At 32.3% G+C, this 21,886-nt stretch overlaps 1 protein-coding gene across 1 annotated transcript; it reads right to left on the bottom strand.

Moving 5' to 3' along the window:
* Window positions 1–305: 305 nt before the first annotated feature.
* LOC134715963 (midnolin-B-like) lies at window positions 306–20,687 on the bottom strand. Its single transcript, XM_063578566.1, has 7 exons — window positions 20,156–20,687; window positions 11,340–11,427; window positions 10,871–10,927; window positions 9,664–9,903; window positions 4,941–5,058; window positions 4,248–4,418; window positions 306–3,018 (listed from the first exon to the last, which is right to left on the bottom strand). The coding sequence occupies exons 1-7, from the start codon at window positions 20,365–20,367 to the stop codon at window positions 2,804–2,806; spliced, it is 1,101 nt and encodes a 366-aa protein (XP_063434636.1). The 5' UTR covers window positions 20,368–20,687; the 3' UTR covers window positions 306–2,803.
* Window positions 20,688–21,886: the final 1,199 nt, after the last annotated feature.

The following is a 21,886-nucleotide window of genomic DNA, read 5'->3' as shown; positions in this document are numbered from 1 at the left end:
CAAAAAAGACCGTTGGTTTTCCCGTTTGAATGGTTTTACACTAGTAATTTTGGGGCCCTTGATAGCTTGTTATTCAGTGTGAGCCAAGGCTCTGTGTTGAAGGCCGTACATTGACCTGTAATGGTTTACCTTTTTTTTTAAATTGTTATTTGGATGGAGAGTTGTCTCATTGGCACTCACACCACATCTTCCTTTATCTATGTATATAATGAAAATGAAATCAATGTAGTTTTCCATCTTTTATATTCCAAAGAACTAGAGTAAATTTCTATGAAGTTTAATTATCTAAAATTCAACAACATCTATAAAGAGTAAAAGGTTTATTAAATTAAAAATATTAATTTATATTAAGCCCACAGAACAACATTTAATTTATAATATAATAGGAACAATAAGTTAGGCTATAAATGATCTACATTCTGTCAACAATAAAGATATAAGGAAAATTTTAGTCTAGCAAACCTACAATTACTGTAAATTCAAAAATTATTGCGATGTTTTTATTATTGCGAAAAATGCGATAGGGTTATGATCGCAATAATTTGAAGTCGCATTTATTCATATTTTATATCAATGAAACATGATTTTTAACAATATCGCAAAAATTAAAATCGTATTTCAGTGTAAAATGACCAAATCGCAATAATAAATGCACGCAATAATTTCTGAATTTACAGTATTGTTTTTTGATATAAAAACGTCATAAATATAAGTTATAAAAATTCTGTGAATACACATTCTTAGAATGCATTTAGATTGACATTGTTATTGTTAGTTGTATGTTTACTAGACCATGTATTGCTGGGTTAGAATTCTCTATCTTATTCATATTCTGTGTATCACAGTATGATTTTTACATTGCACATTGTTATATTTTAATTATCACAACATCCATATATATATACAAATATTATAAATATTTCCCGTAGATGTAATTAAAATGAGCGTATAATGGTAGCAAACTTTCCCCTCGTATAATAATTCACTCTCTTAAAGCTAATACATTATCTTTATACACAATCTTAATTAATGTGAACAAGTCATTTGTTTTGGCTACAGGAAAAAGACCTAGTCTGATTGCATTATCAAACTACACAGCACAAGTATTCTGAGAAAACAGAACAATGTCAATTATAAGATTCGTTTGGTGTTTTTTTGCCTAATATATACCCAACACAATATCTGAACAAAGTAGCAGTCTATATTTTTCCTACTGTGTGATCATTTTATGATCATATGCAATAGGATTTTAACTGATATTGTCTAAACTTTTGCTGATGGCAGTGATGTGTAGTTGATCTTGTATACATTTTAGGAGTTATAGCATTTATCTTTCTTCTACCATCTGGAATCTTAAATTTTGACAATTTTAAGCTCATTTAAATGTATTCCATATAACCTAGCTATATGGGATCACAGTTAACTTGAACTACTGGTCCTTCTAAAACAGTCTTATATTCAAGCCTTAATTTTCCTAATAAATACACAAATAATACCAGAGCAAGATGCTGAAGTAGCCAGACTAGGTCTTAAATTTTACAGAGGTGGCAGAAATATTTCATGTCAGTGCATAGATAAAACAACAAAAGCTAAGTCCGATAAACAGACCGAGTTATATAAAAAACAATACTGGCCTAATGATACCATCAAAGGCAGGCGATTCAAACTGTCTTTGCATTAAAGTCCTATGTTTTTACATGATTAAAGATAAAACCAATACATATAATTCAGTTTAAACCTGACATACTGTTTTAAAATCATTAAATTACAAAAACTTTATTTTTCTTGTTAATTATCATTCAATGCATGTCATTATTGCTGTCAAGGTTTAATATAAACAGCCTGTTGGAAAAAACATATGCTTGTGAAGCTATTTTTTGTCTACAATGTGTGACACAATCACAATATACTGTATGAACCTTCAACAGCTGTGTATAAAATTGTTCCATCTTGAACTATTTAATTGGTCAAGGAAGCAACTTATATCTTATGGTAATAAAATAGAATTATATGAATTGTTTACCAGAAATAAAATTCACAAGACATGAAGTACTAACACTTAGACAACATACATGTACATTAGAATCTGAATGCACTTACAATAAAAATATAGGTACCAGAAATAACAAATTACAGAAACACCATATATGGTTCTTTTTGGGTGGAGTAAAAAGTTTGAAATGCTTATTCACACAATAATGATTGTAAAATTAAAAAAAAAAATGTGATAAAATTATTTTTAACAAATACTCTTTTTATCTTGAATGCATAACAAATGAATGCTATGAATATAGAATTAAAGTAGTTTGTGTTGAGTAAATTTAACTGCTTATGTTAATTGAAGAATCATGAATACATAAAAGAAAAATAACCATGTTAATGTTGTCTTTATTAAAAATTTAAAAAAAAGGCAAACTTCCTATTGAATAAAAAAGAAAATAAATTGTTCTGACAGGGCATAAATTGGACTGGAGTTATCTTTCTTGGCTCGATTGCATACAAATAAATATATATACAAAATGTAAACACCAGTCAAGAGTTCTTAACCAAAACTAATTTCAACCAGTTAATGACTCTGAAAAATCACAGCAAACATTGATACTTTTGCATGACAGACCATGCTCTTTCTTTGGCTTTCTTGTCATCAGTTACCATTGGTAACCTCTTATGTAATATTATAACCCACTGAATACAACAACCACTGGTTTTGAAAAACTGACAAATTCTAAAGTCAGAATTTACTGAAAATAACAAAAGTTATGTCAGTTTCATGGGGAAAACCAACTTTAAAGTTGTGAACTGTTCAGACAGCTAAAGTTTCCGATTCTTTTGTTGTGATAATGTCTGCGGTTTCACAAATGCTTTCTTTATTCTCCTGGTGTGTTGATTCTATGATGTAAGGTGCAATAGTTTGTCTTCTATTTTGTCTTCTCTTCTTTCTATCTCCCATCATTCTTTGTAGCTGTTCCACTTTTTCTCTCAGTACTGGGTCATCTTTTACAACATCCTCTTGTTGAACTGAAATGAAGAAGGTAAATAAATGTTTAAATGTAAATCCTACCTTGATTATGGGAATATTATAGTTGTAAGTTTATTTTTTAACTTTCAAAAACTTTTTAAGAAGAAGCTTAAAGTTTTACTGTTGCATGTCAAAACTATCTAATTAAAATAAAATCCTTGAATTGCTCTCGTTCTGTTATGTCCATGTGTGACGTATAAGAAAGAGTAATTCATGGATTTAATTTTAATTAGATTGATGTCAAAATGATTTGATTTTAGTTCTTACGTGAGGGTACCCAAATTGCACCTATTTTGACAGTTTTTTAACCTATGCTTTTTTATGCTTCAGACAAAAGTTTTCATTATGTGTTTATTTTGTAGATGTGTCATTATTTACTATATGGTTTCACCAATTTAAATTTGAATCCATATGGAATCATAGAAAAATTGGTCTCAACTGACCTCCAAACCATCAATGATTATGTAATGAGGAGGACCCAAATTGCATCCATGCTTAAATTCGCATCGTCAAAAGTTGAATAACAGAGCTTTTGTTTAATTTCTTCAAATATTTTGAAAAATTGGATAATAGTCAATGCTTACTCTTCATTTTTTAAGAAATGGATACTTGTAACATATTGTATTTGCTATTTTTAAAAAGATGACGTTTTGATGACGTTGCATGGCGACGTTTCCATACATTTTGCCTTTTCAGTAAACACTTCATCTGTTGATAAATACTGTTAGTGTTTTGTGTATATCTTAATATTTTTACCTATGTTAAAGGACGTGCATAGTATCAAATCATAAAAATACAAATTGTTTAGTCTCTAGAAAATTTTGTAAGATTTCCGCTGCTATTTTTGCTAAACATGCTAAATAAGTGCAATTTGGGTACCCTTACGTTATATACAAAAAGTCTACCAATCCTCTGTTTTAGAAAATGGTAATTGTTACTGTAAACAAGAATGTAAACTTTGGATCTTTTCTAACATGAATACATCAAGAAAATTAAAGAATTTAAAATAATTTGTTGCGAAGAAAATCAGGGCTAAACTCAAAGATAAAGTTAGAAAAAAAATAAGTTGATTTAAAATAAAATAATGTTATTTTAGGTCATCAAATATGAAATAAGTGTATAATTTACTTTTACATGTTATGGTTACAGGTAGCTATTTTTATCTTTGAAATATCCAAAATTGTCCTTTTTCTAAAAAAAGTTCATCTCAATTAGTTTTGATATTTACCTGTGTCTTGAGTCTTTGAGGTAGTCTTATTTAACTGGTCTCTTAAAGAACCAGCCCTAGCTATATCTATGTTTGGAGATGCTCCTAACAGATCATTCAATATATTTGCTATGGTACTTATATTACGTCTTGGCTGCCCATCTTTCTCTTGAACAGAAGGGTCTAAAACACCTGTAGATAAAAATAGCATGTTGATATCAAATTGGCAATAAAGTTATATGATTCCAAAGTTTTCCATCATGTAAATTGATGTTCTAGACTTACCCTTATAGACCATTGCCCTCAAAGTGAATCAATTGATTTTGCAGAATAAATCATGATTAGAGACAAACAGAAGAGTAAGCTAGCATTTTCTTTTTTTCATGGTGTTTGCCATTTGCCACATTGACACCTTTTTGGCTTGTGAAACAGGTTTGTATACTTTAGGCTGATTCATATAAAATATTGATACATTATGAACAACAGCAATAGCATCTTTAACCTTAAAGAATTGCTGGCATAAAATTGTAGGATCTCTCTGTTTCTTGTTTCTTTCTATTTTATGGATAGATGTTTTCTTTGTTCAATTTTACCCTGTTAGCCTTCTTGTCAATTTTATAATCCTATAATAGATCATGGGCTAGTTTACAGCTTTCCTATAAACTTGGAAGATGTTGGTTGTTTTAACTTATCCCCAAAATAGCAGAAACTAACCTGAAAATGTCCCTGAGTATATGCCTTGGCCTAGATGTTGCATTCTGTGAATAACTGCCCCCGAGTTATGTTGTGATGATGGTAATGAGGCTGGATGATTTGATGGTAAATCTGTATTCTGAAAGAGAATTTAAATCCATGTTGACTACTGCAGTATATGTGTTTTCTGAATACAATGACTCGATACATTTTTAGCTCACCTGGCCCGAAGGGCCAAGTGAGCTTTTCTCACCACTTGGCGTCCGTCGTCCGTCGTCGTCGTCGTCCGTCGTCGTCCGTCGTCGTCGTCATTAACAATTTACATTTTGAACTTCTTCTAGAGAACCACTGAATGGAATGGAACCAAACATGGCATGAATGTTCCTTATGAGGTGCTGACCAAGTGTTGTTACTTTGTAGCCGATCCATCATCCAAGATGGCCGCCAGCGGGGGACTTAGTTTAACATAGGACACTATGGGAAATGCATACAAATGACTTCTTTTAGAGAACCATTGAATGGAATGAAACCAAACATGGCATGAATGTTCCTTATGAGGTGCTGACCAAGTGTTGTTACTTTGTTGCCGATCCATCATCCAAGATGGCCGCCAGCCGGGGACTTAGTTTAACATAGGACCCTATGGGAAATGCATACAAATGACTTCTTTTAGAGAACCACTGAATGGAATAAAACCAAACATAGCATGAATTATCCTAATGGGGTGCTGACCAAGTGTTGTTACTTTGTAGCCGATCCATCATCCAAGATGGCCGCCAGCGGGGGACTTAGTTTAACATAGGACCCTATGGGAAATGCATACAAATGACTTCTTCTAGAGAACCACTAAATGGAATGAAACCAAACATAGCATGAATATTCATTCCTTATGGAGTGCTGACCAAGTGTTGTTACTTTGTAGCCGATCCATTATCCAAGATGGCCACCAGCGGGGACTTAGTTTAACATAGCACCCTATTGGAAATGCATACAAATGACTTCTTTTAGTGAACCACTGAATGGAATGAAACCAAACATGGCATGAATGTTCCTTATGTGGTGCTGACCAAGTGTTGTTACTTTGTAGCCGATCCATCATCAAAGATGGCCGCCAGCAGGGGACTTAGTTTAACACAGGACCCTATGGGAAATGCATACAAATGACTTCTTTTAGAGAACCACTGAATGGAATAAAACCAAACATAGCATGAATGTTCCTTATGGGGTGCTGACCAAGTGTTGTTACTTTGTAGCCGATCCATCATCCAAGATGGCCGCCAGCGGGGGACTTAGTTTAACATAGGACCCTATGGGAAATGCATACAAATGACTTCTTTTAGAGAACCACTGAATGGAATGAAACCAAACATGGCATGAATGTTCCTTATGAGGTGCTGACCAAGTGTTGTTACTTTGTTGCTGATCCATCATCCAAGATAGCCGCCAGCCGGGGACTTAGTTTAACATAGGACCCTATGGGAAATGCATACAAATGACTTCTTTTAGAGAACCACTGAATGGAATAAAACCAAACATAGCATGAATGTTCCTTATGGGATGCTGACCAAGTGTTGTTACTTTTTAGCTGATCCATCATCCAAGATGGCCGCCAGCGGGGGACTTAGTTTAACATAGGACCCTATGGGAAATGCATACAAATGACTTCTTCTAGAGAACCACTAAATGGAATGAAACCAAACATAGCATGAATGTTCCTTATGGAGTGCTGACCAAGTGTTGTTACTTTGTAGCTGATCCATTATCCAAGAAGGCAGCCAGCGGGGGACTTAGTTTAACATAGGACCCTATTGGAAATGCATACAAATCACTTCTTCTAGTGAACCACTGAATGGAATGAAACCAAACATGGCATGAATGTTCCTTATGTGGTGCTGACCAAGTGTTGTTACTTTGTAGCTGATCCATCATCCAAGATGGCCGCCAGCGTGGGACTTAGTTTAACATAGGACCCTATGGGAAATGCATACAAATGACTTCTTTTAGAGAACCACTGAATGGAATGAAATCAAACATGGCATGAATGTTCCTAATGTGGTGCTGACCAAGTGTTGTTACTTTGTAGCCGATCCATTATCCAAGATTGCCGCCAGCGGGGGACTTAGTTTAACATAGGACCCTATAAGGAAATGCATACAAATGACTTCTTTTAGAGAACCACTGAATGGAATAAAACCAAACATTGCATGAATGTTCCTTATGAGGTGCTGACCAAGTGTTGTTACTTTGTAGCTGATCCATCATCCAAGATGGCCGCCAGCAGGGAACTTAGTTTAACATAGGACCCTATGGGAAATGCATACAAATGACTTCTTTTAGAGAACCACTGAATGGAATAAAACCAAACATGGCATGAATGTTCCTTATGAGGTGCTGACCAAGTGTTGTTACTTTGTAGCCGATCCGTCATCCAAGATGGCCGCCAGTGGGGGACTTTTGAATGAAATTAAACATGTTCCTTTTCTTATAAATGAGGTTGTGTTGTCACTTTTAGCCAAATTTTATATTTTTTTATATGATTTCAAAAACCCAAGTAGAATCAGGTGAGCGATACAGGCTCTTGAGAGCCTCTAGTTTTTTATCATTGTAAGTAGGATTTCTCAGCATAAGAACATTTGTTATTATAAAATCTTGGTACCCCTATTAATTATCAATACAATTTGACAGGAAATTTTGAAAACAAATTGAATTACTTAGATTTAAAAAAAATATCTGTTAATCCAGGAGCATGTAAGTCAGAAGTTGTCATTGGTTTATGTCTGTTTAATATACCTGTTTTTCTTATATTATTTTGTTATTAATAAAGCCTTTAGTTTTCTCGTTTGAATAATTCCACATTTTTCAAGTGGGGAACTTTTACAGTTAAGGATATGGCATGATTTTTTTCTCATAGTTGAAGGTCAAGCTACTGTTACCTGTAATTGCTTATATCCAATCATTGTAACTCTGGTGAATAGTTGTGACTTGTAGTCATTGACAATCATACCACATCTCTATTTTAAATATTAATCAAGACCCTATGATTCTGAACATTACATCCATATTAGTTTTAATTACAGCTCACATTGTACAAAATATATGGGAAATCTTTTGTCATATATAAATTGTACCTAAACTGACAGTCATGCATTAATTTCTATCAAAAGTAGTCTATATAAAGAATGAGATAGGAATAGAAATATTACAAAATTAATTTGTGGTTGTCTTTCTCTATTTATCACACCCCTAACATTAACATGGAGATGTGTTTAATTGGATATATTCTATAAATAGTCTTCTATATTTATGTTTGTCATTTATCATTTCTATTCTCTTACATGTTGTAATAGATATTGCAATGCCAATATCAAAGACGTAGGTTCTATTTTTTTTTCATGAGAATTCCGTCATATATTTCAGTATTAAACATTCGTCAATATTTTAATTAGGCATATTTTGGAATTTTTAAAATGATATTACAGAAATGTAGGTTCCTATTTGCAACTTTCAGTTTATTTTACAATTTAATTCTTTAGAGGGAACAAAATGAGTGTCTTCTAGTAGCAGGTGCAAAATATCAATTCAACTAGTAGTAATAAAATTACCATAAATATCCTACTCTAAACATAATTGGTAGTTTTAAAGGCATATAAATGCGAAAATATACACCAGATACTATTGAAAGTACGCACAAAGTGACTTTTTTGTTTGTCTATTTTAAATTGAAAGAAATTTTCTCCTCCTTCTTACGTATCAGTGTTACAACTTTACCACATATTAAACTACATATTTAAACTGAAATGAATAGAACGTTACTCCTGAACAGAATATTAATTGTCAGAGTACTTGTTTCTTTATTGATTTCTCTGTCTATTATTTTTATTTGTAATGTTTCCTTTCTTCAAGCTTAAGTCTATGTTTACCACTACGGAAAAAGGGAACCAAATTGTAAACTTAGAAATTTTATATAAAATTGTAAGAATCAAAACAAATGTTAAACAATGGTACAAGATTAAGCAAATCAAACTGATCTAATATAGCAATAGGGGAGAACCAGCTTCTTTTTAGATTTTTATTTTATTTGTATAAAAGGTTTTATTATTAGTTTTACAGTCTGGTAGGATTAATCTTTGCATGTGTACAAGAGAGTCTTATAATACAAAGATCATGACACAAATCTTTATTGTGTTTTAATGCTTTTACACTTTTAATTAATTTGGCTTTCAAAGTTCTTGCTTGTGTATTTCACAAGGTTACTCCAGAAATGGGTTGTAAACACTGAATCAGGCATAATACCTTCATATAAAGGAATTTCCATTTTTTGAAATTTTTATTTATTTTCTATAACAATTATAGTGGTGGATCCAGCCATTTTAAAAAGGGGGGTTCCCAACCCAGGACAGAAGAGGGGGTTCCAACTTTATGTTCCCATTCAAATGCATTGATTGTCCCCAAAAATGGGGGGTTTTAACCCCCTGAACCTCCCCCTGGATCCGCCAATGAATTTCGACAACAATTATTAAATCAGAATTTCCAATATGCATATTCTGGAATCTTGACATGGTTTTAACCTTTGATGTATATTTACTGTTTCTTTCTATTTTCAACTTTGCGTCAGGCTCTGATAATAAATCTCCCTTATTTTTCCCAACAGAAGGTGAATTTTCATCTATAATACATCAGAGAATACTCTTGTGTAATGGTTTTATATATTCCTGTAAACATCAAGTCTATATATTGTACATACCTTGACACAGTGTTCATATTGTCTGTAATTTGTGAAGCTGTTATGATCAGGAGTAGTAGTTGTCGGTGAGGGAACTTCTTGATGATCTTTGACAGGAGGATTAGATGGGACTTTAACAGGAGCTGGACGGTGATGTCTACGACTTTGGTACGTTGATAGTTGGAGTTGTATGAACACAATGTGGTCAGCCACTCTCATTCCCAGCACTAATGGAGCTTTACCAGACAGGAAATCATTTACCTGATAAAAATTATTGCAACATTAAATACTCAAATTATCTTTTGATTCTAAAATTGAAAATGTACACCCTTTATATGAACATGCAGTGGCAGATCCAGGGGTGGGTGGGTCAGAGGGCTGAACCCCCCCCCCCCCTTTTTTTGGGAGGATCAATGCATCGTTAAATGCATTTGAATTGGAACATGTAGTTGGAATCCCCCCTTTTTTTTAAAGGCTGGATCCGCCCCTGAACATGTGTTATAACCAGATGTCTTTATTTAGTATGTCTTTTTATGGATAGCTGTTTAATATGGAAAAAGAAATATTTTCAAATTAAAGCCTTATTTGTGTATACAACTCTGTTATAACATTTCCTTTTAAATGCATTTACAAAACCTGCAGGTTTTTGGTATTTTAATTTTGATTTGACCCTTTAATGGATATGTGTCCATTTATGAATTTCTATATGGTTTTGGTTATAAGTTCTATGCAGCAAAAATTTTCAAAATTCTGGTCCTAAACATGCAATCAATATATGCCACTGGAAGTTAAGCAACCAACAATCAACAATCAAAAGTCTTCTAGGGAATGTCACAAATTATTTTTTTTCTAGCTGATTAGGTGTTTAGATGAATATTTTAATGTTTCTTGTTACTTTTAAAGTCATTGTTATTCAACCATTTTTTAGAGTTCTATTTTATTAACATCTTGCATGCACTCATATACTTAAAAGCCTTCAAGATATCCTTTGACATTTTTTAGGAAAAGCTTTAATATGTCCTGAAAATTCATGAAATATGTGCCACTGGACATTAAGCACCCAACAATCAATAAATCTTATGTTTGGTAAATGGTTTGGTCATACATTAAAACAGATGCTGCTTTTTAATTCAGTTGTTTTTGTAGGGAATTTCATTTTCTTTTGGGCATTTGTCTCCTTGGTAAAAAATTTTTTTGTATTTTGTCCTTGAGATTTAGTCACACTAACCTGAGAATCAGTTAAACTTTCTAAAGCTTTTAAAACATTGGAATCATCCTTCTGAAACTGAAATAAAATAAAAATATCTTAGTGGACAAGTACTAACTTATAATATTATGCATGATGTAATAATAAGACATGAAATAACAACATAAGGTGTATAAAGGTGGGTGTGTTTAAAGTTAATAGTAAACAACATTGCAAAAGATATATTTTTTAAACTCAAATTCAGGGAAGTACTGGCCATGGTGGAATTTCCATTGAATGTATTAATAGAACTTACAGGATATAGAATTTCCTTAATGCCCAATTATTTGTTCTTCTTTTTTTTTCTATTTACTTTGATATGTTAAGTAAACTTTTATCTACCCAATAAAAGAACTTGTACGTAAACTGGGTTAAACTTTTCTTTGTGCATTTTGTTAAGCTTGGGTACACATGTTTCACCTAATATTTTTCCAGATATATCGTGACTTACTGTTAATCCACTTTCTAAATGCGGTATAAGAGTAATTTTACTGTTATCTGTTATGTTATTTTCTCTTAGAGTACCATGGTTCAGTAATCTGCAAAAGATTTGATGGTTACTGTTAAACATTTATTCTTTACATGATCATAATTATTTTCATAGCATGATATATAAATTATCTGGCAATTGTATACAACTAAAATGGTTTCGAAGAATTTTTTGTTTACATGGTTTTTACATGTACTCGATATTATATAATGATTGCTATTTCTAAAATCTAAACAAATTTATCATATACTTGATCTGCAAAGACAATTTAAGAACAAGGACAAACCAATCATAATTATATCTTAAAGGTGTATTGAAGTGGATCTGATGTCCATACACGAACTAGATTAAACGCCTACACAGTGTAACAAGTTGTAATTGTCATAATAGGTATTAAATTTAACAACAATCTAAGCAACCCTATTGCTTATAATGTAAACAAAATGTAACAAGGCCACAGCGCATTTACTGATTGTATGGCGTAAAAACTTCCTTATGAAGAAAGAATGTCATCAGAGTTATTGGGTATTTGTACATATATTTCAAATAAAATTCGCCTCTGTAGAAAATGGTAGAAATTTCAAAGGCAGCAATGGGTCGAGCTAGCATTAAAGACATTGAAATAATTCGTTTTAATACCGTATCTTTTGTTCTTACAAAATTTATTAGACACCTTTGAAGTTCAGCAGACAAGTCAGTCACATATACTAACAGAGTCATACAGAACATTATGTCAGATTATATATACGAGACTACTATTACACAAAGAAAGTGTAAAATATTAGTCTTAGTATATTAGTATATTATTAGACCACTAAAAACCGAATTTTATCATTGTTTTGTCTGACCTATGATCGGTATATATGTCAGCTGCCCATAGGTATGACTTTATAACATTAACCACCTACATATATATATATTATCATTATGATAATACTGACTTAAGAATTCCGAACATCCTACATGTAGAGATGTTTGTTAAGCATATCACTTTGTATACATATGATTAAGTACAGCCATGTCTTAAGGCTATGCAAGGGAATGAATGTAGTATTTGAATTGTCTGACTGTTTTGGTTCGCTTGTACTTAACTATAAATATGATTATGATACATCAGTGTTTAAAACCCCAGTCACAAATATTACATGCATACCAGATCATGTTAATTTGGTTTGAATATGAACCCTGCTCTTCTAGATCGACACACCTGATTTTGATTTTTAATGTGGTAATTCACAAGGTAAATGCCTAAATGCCACCTGCTTAGCGGAATGGCAGTGATTCAAACATTGATTTGACTGGCTGGGATCGAACCCATGCACGACCCTCGCACTCAGGATTAATATTTGAGCAATGTCCTATACACAATTTCAGTATGGTTTGAGCACTGACATTGAAAGTAATTTGATAATGTGTTATGTAAGAGGTTTTTATTATATAATTAAGTCAGATCAACATAACGGTTTATTAGGGGAGTTTTATGTACAATTTGAAACAATTCCGTTAGCTTCAATAAAGTGTTTGAAGTGATTGCAGTTCTTATTTTTGGTAGTTGATTATGAGGTTATATTTTGTTTGATTGTCATGAAGATCCATTGGGACTTAAAATATCAGAAAAATCCCAACACCATAAATGATATGGATTTTGTTGAAACAATTAATTTAGTCATGTCATGGATTTTATAGGAAAAAAATAATGTAGTCACGCTTTCTTGATACCACACTCAAACACACAGATGTATACATTTTTATGTTTATAACCTAGACAATATATACACGTGATTTTAAAAGTTGAGAGAATCGATGCTACCTTTACGTCTGTTGAAATGGATATTCACTTGGAAGTATCAAATATACCAACATCTCAAAATAGAGAGAGGATGACCTTCCACAGCTTTGTTCTTCACGTCGCTTACATGTGAATGTAATATATGAATAATTTAAAAAGAAAGTCAGTCGGTAGACCAATTAAAACAGGTTAAGTTTTCCAGTACCATTTTTACATCAGTATTTTTGATATTATTTAAAAAAAATTAAAATGCGATTTTGTAATGCACTTTGCCCCTTCTTTTCATTTCGACAAATATCAACCATCCAAATTAATTGCGTCTTTTGAAGAGGCCCTTTGAACAGGATGAAGAAAATAATATTGCGATTTGGATATCACCGTTCTCCTCTTTTCATTACGATAAATATTAACCATTCAAATGACACCATTTGAACAGGATGAAGAAAATGATAATGCGAATTGGGACAGCACGTTCCCCTCTTTTCATTACGATAAATATTAACCATCCAAATGACAACTTTTGAACAGGATGAAGAGAATGAAAACCAAACATAGGTCAATAAAAAATAATTCTGATTAAATCAGAATCGTCATTCTTTGAATTTTAAGCACAATGAAATGCGAAAGTAATTGTTATATTAAAACGTCTGAAGACGAGCCTACAGAAAAGTCTTGCCTAATGTTGTAACTTCCTTTTATTTTGACATTTGGAATGTAGTGCATTGACATCACGAAAGAGAGGATTAATTGTCAATAACTGCCTTCTACATTCACTAAGATGTTTATTTGTATTAGAAGGTGAAGGTTACATCTTATACAAACTCTTGACATTAAAACCATCCGCTTAATTTATCCATTGACGTCAGTCATTGATCTAACAGTCTCGTATGTTTTTGTCAGCCCCGGGCTGTCTAATCAGCATCTCCCACTAATGACAAATTCTAAAGTGATGAACATTTCATCGAAAAGCCAAACTTTAACGTTCATACTTTAGCATTGTACATCTGTTAAATAGATTATATCGTATTTATATTTTCCCATTCATACTCTCCATTTATTATGATAATATAGTCTATGTTTACTATTGAATCATTAGAGGGAAAAGATGGTACTCAGTCAACACATGATTCAGTGTTATAAGTCAGTATTTATGAAACATAAGCGATTCACTTTTTAATATCATATTTAAACGTCCTTCATGACTTGTTGACTATCTCGCAAATCATACCATAAATGGTAATATGACCTTATATTCTGAATGATCTTATATAAGTATTGTTTATTGAAATTTATTACTGTTTGTGAACTAGAATTACACTAAATGAACCGTAATGATTCAGCGTATTGGTTGTCGAATTAGTGAAAGTACGACTCCCGTGGTATTAGTGCGGAAGTAATAGAAATTTGATTTAAGGATTGTAATATACTTAATTTAGATAGATCTGCATATATGGAAAGAGGGTAGGGATTATTCTATCCATAATGGTTTACTTTTGTTAATTAAACCCTGCATGGGATCGACAGTAGAGGTAAAACTCGTAGGGAATATTCTATGGGAAAGGATGGGGGGACATGTAGCAGTCACAGAATGGTGTATACACTGCCTTAGGAGAATAAACATGTAAATTGATCATCTCCAGATAACATGATCATGTGCCCACTGCAGTGGCGGATCCATGGGAGGATTCCGGGAGTTGGAAGTTCGAAACCCTTTTTTTGGACGATCAATGCATTTGAATGGGGACATATGATAGGACCCCCTTTTCTTCATGGTTGGACACCCCCATTAAAAGATGGTTGGGTCCGCCCCTATACTGATTGAAACATTTATGATCATTATAAACACTCCATATTCATTTCTGTTTTAATTTAATAAAAACATTCCTAATATAAACATGACAAAAAATGAAATAACAACTAAGACGAAATAATAAGATATTGACCTATTCAAAGGTTATTAATCATGCACGTGATGATGTAATTAAAAAGACAATTTTAGTCGTAGTAATATACTTCACCCTCGCATAAATAAGTTTAAAGACATCAAATATGTAACGCACTCCTAATTTATGTCGTGTGGTGTACCATATTTATTTTTGTCTTCACACCTTGTAACATATTCATTTTAATAGGTTATATCAGTGACACATATTGGTTTGCTCCTGTATATATTGAATTCTTAAATTGTCATTAGGTGCAGAATTTGCACTCATCTTTTGAGCTGACCAAACTTATTAGCAGATGAATTTGGTCTCTACAGTGTCATAGCTGAGATTAATAACTAGAACCAAACTTAGTTCAAACACTTATCACCTTGTAACATTGTTAATTAATATAAAGGTTGCCACTGCTTTGGTATAGTTTTAAGGTCAGTATAAGTCCGAATTGTCCATCTTCATCCTACATCTTACTTAGACCATTATTATTTTTTACTTCCATGCTTAGACTGACATGTGGTTTTTCAAACTTAATCTTTTTGAAATAATAAATTGTGTATTCATTCTATTACCCATTACGTGATTGTTCTGAGAAAAGGAAACACGTCAAACAAAACCAGCAAACTTTCAAATAAGGCCATAATAAGTAATAGGTTTGTTTGCCCAAATGCTACCTACCCAGAAAAAAGCTGCCTACTCAAATTCTTTTATTGTCCTGATTTGAAGAAGTTTTTTTTTTAATCAAATAGGCATGAAGACTAATAAACATCTGATACTTCAATTTCTTTTTTGGAAAAAAAAAAGAAAATGCCTACCTACCTACCCACTGTCCCAACCTTGGGTAGGGTTTGGGCAAACCAAAATATTTTTAAGTGTGGCCTAATAGCATTAAATTACAATACAACATACTCTCCACTTTGCAATACAATCCACGCCATGTAATTGTAAAGTTGATAAATTCCGCATTTCCTTAAGAAACATGTAAAGACAAAGGTTAAATAATAAAGAAGTTAAAGAGTATTCTACTGGGCATCATTACTGCTGGCATTTCATGCTATATTGCAATTATAGCTGACCACGTAAAGGTCAACACTTTATTGCTAATATATAGTGTGCCTAACATAGTCATTAAGTAAAAGGTCAATCCGATATTAATATTTATCTTAGAAGTAAACATTTATGAGAAGACGGTATTAGTAACTTGCGATTGAAATGTCTTGTCCAGCTTGATGCGGATATTGATTATCGTTACTCTTTAAAACTTTCATTATGTAGCTCTTATATTGAGAATTTTGTAAACAAGTTTACCCCTGGGATCCTCAACTAAACTTTTAACTTATAGTGGAGTCTAAAACTACTGTGAAATGGTTATATATGTATTTTAAATAAGTGGTGAGACTTTAATAAACTATTGAATCTGAATCTGAATCTATGTACTGTACAAATTTGAAAAGTGTTTATGTAGTTTTTATCTTCTTTTTTACAATTTAAATCTTTTCCGGCTTAGAATGATCAAGTCATTATATGAAATTATTAATTGATACCAATTGAAACAAATAGGTGTTTGGAGCCCATACACCTAACATATTAAACATGTTTTAAAACACCAAATAAATCAGAGTAAGATAGTTTTAATGTGCTGTTCTTCGTCCTTAAAATGGGGCCAAGTCTTCAACAATGAATGAATTAGGATTTCACAATTTTTATAAAGATGAGATACTTCAATATATTCCGGGTAAGGATCGAGCTCTATCATGAAAAGCTAACAGAAAAAAACAGCGTAGAGGTTATCACTCCAAATGCCGAATCTTTTGGAACGTTGCTACACAAAGATGGTAAGTTTACAATGAGAAAAGTTAAGTTGTCTCTTTTTCTCTCGTCTCATTTACACCGACTAAAAATGATACATCAGCAAATTTGAAGAGTTAAAGTAAGATGTTAATAGTAAGATCAAGTAATTGTTTTATTTTAGATTTCAGTACAGTCTTCACTATATGTTATAATTAAAATTTAACTTAATAGCAACGATGGTATTTATTTGATTACCGTTTGCAATACAATAAAACATAGAATTGTAAATGTCATTTAATAGTTCACATGTCGACATTTTATACTTCACAATATGAAAATTTTGATATTTGCTAAAATGCTTAGATCAGACTGACTATCATATTGAATTATAACCATTTTTATTGTGATGTATAACTACCGTATGACCTTTCGTTTTATGAAGAGTAAGTTGAATTCCTACTTTGATATATGTCAATATAATCATCTTGCATTGATAGATGACCTTTTAAATCAACTGAGGTGTATCTTGAAAGAAAAAAATGTTAATTTATTTCCAAGCCTTGATGCAGAGATGTACGTCATAGACTTTTCACGTGATTAAATCGAACTTCAGATCAGATTTATGTTTTCTTTAAGAACCAATTGGAGAAACGAATCGATGTTTTAATGTTATTGCAAGATTTTGACATAACTTGTTGCAAAAATGTATTTGCATACAGAATGTACCATATATACCTTGATGAAATGTATAAAAAAAATGAGGAGGAGGCGAGATTGGTTTATTCGGATTTAGCGTTGTCCTCCTCCACAAAAATAACTCTCAGCCCTCCTGCCAAAATCAGTTCATTTTACTCTGTGTGTTAGATTTTACTGTGTTATATTTATGCTAACTTTTCTTTAGTTATTTACTTCATACGTTTAGTTATAGAAAGTCCTTTATTTTGAACCTTGTATGAGAAAACGTGATGTTTCAAATATTTCACCTTGACGAATGTAAAATAAACAATAATACATGTTATATGTACCTACTTATTGGTTATGGTTGAGAGAAGATGTAATACTTGAACAAAATATGCATTAAATAATTTGTCAAAATTGTAATACAGTAAACTCTTATGTGTAAGTCATTGACACAGATCATGTTTGAAGGTTTATGACCCCCCTTCTAAGCTTCCCACACAGACTATTGCCAAATTTTTGTGGAGGTGTTTCATGACTGATAATTTACAGCTGTTGGCCTCCTTACGTACAGTAGTGTTACATATTAACAAGAAAATCGACACATGGTCAGCTAACTCATAAATAAATGTATAAAGTGTCAATATAACAACTTGTCTATGATTAAACGTAACAAACTGACATTTAGTTCAGTTCATTCCATGTTTCTAAATTTACATACATCTGTTCCAAGATATGGAAAGGTCAACGTAAGCGTCATATTTAATGCCACGACCTTTATCATACACGAATAAATATATTCGTATGTAAGATTTCATGTAAATGTTGACAAATATAAACGAATACGTTTGAAAATTTATTACCATAGAAAACCTAAAGTACCATGTTTAATAATCAAACATATGCTTGGAATAACTCAGACATTACAATAATTGTTGCTCCAATCTTGTGGTTTTTGTAATGCATTACTATAAAATAATGTTTTGCGGTTGTATTTAATGCCTAGAGTTTATTTATATAAATCGTTGATCATTAACTGATGTGGCTTTTCTGGTGTCAGTAATGATTGTAGGTTCTCTCGTGGGGACGCTTACAATTTACAATAAATATCGTATAGTTAAATCAATATTCTCAAAAGAATACTCCATCATTGTGGCAAAAGGCTCCGTTTACAATGAATGTCTGGTGATGTTCAATAGATCAGCTTTTGGAATCTGCCTTCAAAAGCCCCGTTTGTGGTTAACCGCAGTTCAGATTAGATATACAACATAATGACATATATCTCAAAACTGTTATATTGGAAACAGAAGTGTAGGCGGCAAATCACAGCTGATAAGCCGGGACATCAATTTTAAATACAGCATTGTATAAGATGCTTATAATGATATTTTGACATGGATGCTACTGGCATTAAGATTTACGACAAGTTCCAAACAAAGGAACGTAAAATGGACTCGTATTCGAACAGAAACTATAAAATTTTAGCATGTATAAAATTCGATACAGCGTATTACTTCAATGTTTATTTCTTTGGAGAATTTTCTAATACACTTTTATGCGTAAACCGTACATTTGTATTTCCGACCATTGTGCTCCAAAATATGATTTGTTATACTATTCATTGAACGTACATATAATTATTAACAGAAGGAAAAAAGAACAATGATGCCCATTCATTCCTGACCTTTCCAATCTAAAAGCATTGGTATTGATTGCAGGTTTAAATGTAATGATTGCAAACGTAATGGAGATAGACTGAAAGAATCACAATAATATTAAGAGCTATTCTGATGGACCCAAGAGAAAATGTAGGACGTAGAAACTCGCATAGAAATTTGTCTGCTCATCGGAAATTGAAAATCTGGACCGAGAGAAATGTCAATTTAATATTCTGCAGTGATTACAACTGTTAATATGCCTTTGACCCTCTTAAGGGTTTTATTTGTGCTAATTAAAGATAAAATTAAAATTGAAGAAACATTGCAGCAGTTATTATTAGTCTAATTTTAAAGACATTATATCCAGCGTACACAAACTTATCTTTAATTAAACCACTTAAGAGTAGTCTGTAGTAACTAAATATTGATATAATACATGAAAATGCTATTTCCAAATCCAACCAGGTGATTAAGAAATGTAAATTTCATTTACTGATCACTATCGATAAAAGGAATATATAGGTCAATGAGTCAGCTGATTGCCCCCGTGGACTGGGTCATATTCATCGGTGAGTGTGCCACCCTTTCGTTCAAATCAATATTGTTAAGGAGTGAAAGTCATTATATTAATTTAATTTCATGACAAGGAAGTTTAAACTATTCTAAGTAATTCTAAGAAAGAGTAACTTAAAAAAAAATACCTCGTCTGCTTGAATTGTTGCATTCTGGAGTGCATTATAATTTTAACATGAGAAGTGCAACAAAGTTAAAGAAATGAAAACCACAAACCTTTTTATTACATTATAATGAAAAAGTATTTAAAGCAATCTACAGCACTTAAAACATAATTATTTAGGCTTATTCCGGGTGTAACTATATACAGTGCTTAAAAAGTTTCAAAGTATTACAACTTTTGATTCCTACCTGTTTCTATGCAGTAACTTGATCCGCTCATGTTGTATACGTAGTTTTCTTGAAATAAAGTACTTCAGTCCTTGCACAGTTTCGTTTCCGGACACTTTGAGTTCAAGTTTTCCACCCGTTGTAGGGCAGATAAATATGCGCGTGTGGTTTGCTCGTGTAAAATCATTGTTATTTTGTGCATGACAGCAAGTTACACTTTCCTTATTTTCCATTTTCCAATTTGCTTGCTTTATTAAAATTTACACACTCACTTCAAGATTTTAAGCACACAATGAAATATCAAATGTTTATGTTCAGCGAGTTATAACTGGGAAACGTCCAACGAAGATATGCTAAGTGCATATAAGTTTTCGATAGTAAAGTGTAGTCCTTTCCGTACAAAAATGAGTTATGCAGTTCACTAGAAACAAATAAATTCGATAAGAAATATTTGGCTATTGCCACTTATTTTCACAGAATATTTGGATATGGAACAAAAAGTTAAAACTCATCCGTATATATGTTATTGATATCCCTCATGAAAATAGACTCGTCCGTTACTATCAACCGTGAAACCGCAAATACGTCAATGGGAAAAATCACGTGTTATTGTTTTCCTTAAACATCGATGAGAGGTATTGATCTATGTACTAGTGTTTGTAATGACATGGATTTGTTGTGACGATAATCAAAAACAAAGAATTAGGAAATGCATATTATTATTTATCAAAATACATTAATTATCACTGGGAAGTTTCGTCACAGTTTGTTTATTACATATTGTGCAACAAGTGTACTGTACACAGTTTTAAACCTGTATGAAAACAACGACGAATGAAATATTGCTAAACTTAAACGGCAAACAAGTTATGATAAAGAGAAGGAAAACAAGGATTACAGGGGCGGATCAAGCCATTTTTCAAGACAATTTCCCAACCTAGGATAAAAAGTGTGTGTGTTTCCAACAATATGCTTGATTCATACGAGTTGAGCGTATAAAAGGGGGGGGGGGGTCCAACCCACGGAACCCACACAATCTGGAGCCACCACTGACTAAACAATGATGATCATGTTTGAATTGCTTTTGCATATGCTACTTTAAATTATCGCTCAAACTCATCAGACCATCTTGTTATTATATAATGGTCTGCATCATCATTCTTAATCACTAATACATTCGAACCCTTCTGCCCACCCGAAAAAGTTTTACCCCAAAGAGGGGATTGTATACTGATATTTTTATTTTGCCATCGTAAATTTTGGGTCTTATTTCCACTTTAATCTTACTAAGTACATTTATGGTTTTCTACCCAAGCGGAAACTAAAATAAGAGGATTCCTTATACACACATTACGTTTGATGTGTTCAAATAATATCGAAGGGGAAGGAAATATGACAAGGATTACTTTAATCATTGATTTCAAGTAATGATTTAATTGTTTATGGCGTTACATATAATCATATCTAATCTTTTATATCCCCACGAAATGAAAAAAAAACATCATTGAAATGCTAGATATTCGAATGAACATTTACAAAAAATGTTTCTTATTTTCAATGATCTTATTTTTTAACCTCGTCACATGAACATGCATTTCCTCAAGCTGCAAACCTCGGCCGATTATTCTGGTGGTCATTTGTCATACTCTATTCGTTTTTTTCTCCATTTGGGCCGGGGGTTCAGTTTGTGCAGTCTAAACATATAAGAATATGCGTCTCTGGTTTGTGGTATTAGCAGACCAATTAATCATA

This window comes from Mytilus trossulus, chromosome 1 (assembly GCF_036588685.1).
Source record: "Mytilus trossulus isolate FHL-02 chromosome 1, PNRI_Mtr1.1.1.hap1, whole genome shotgun sequence".
Classification (NCBI taxonomy): domain Eukaryota; kingdom Metazoa; phylum Mollusca; class Bivalvia; order Mytilida; family Mytilidae; genus Mytilus; species Mytilus trossulus.
Note: the sequence above shows the minus strand (reverse complement) of the source record. Positions and strands in the feature narration are given on the sequence as shown.

What these genes read in the sequence shown, in the direction of transcription:
- LOC134715963 (XM_063578566.1), bottom strand. Translation starts at nt 20,367, where the DNA reads ATGGAAAATAAGGAAAGTGTAACTTGCTGTCATGCACAAAATAACAAT. An exon ending in ATACTCAGGGACATTTTCAG is followed by an intron (nt 4,419 to 4,940) that starts GTTAGTTTCTGC and finishes TTTTATCTACAG; the next exon opens with GTGTTTTAGACCCTTCTGTT. An exon ending in CTCAAAGACTCAAGACACAG is followed by an intron (nt 3,019 to 4,247) that starts GTAAATATCAAA and finishes TCTTCATTTCAG; the next exon opens with TTCAACAAGAGGATGTTGTA.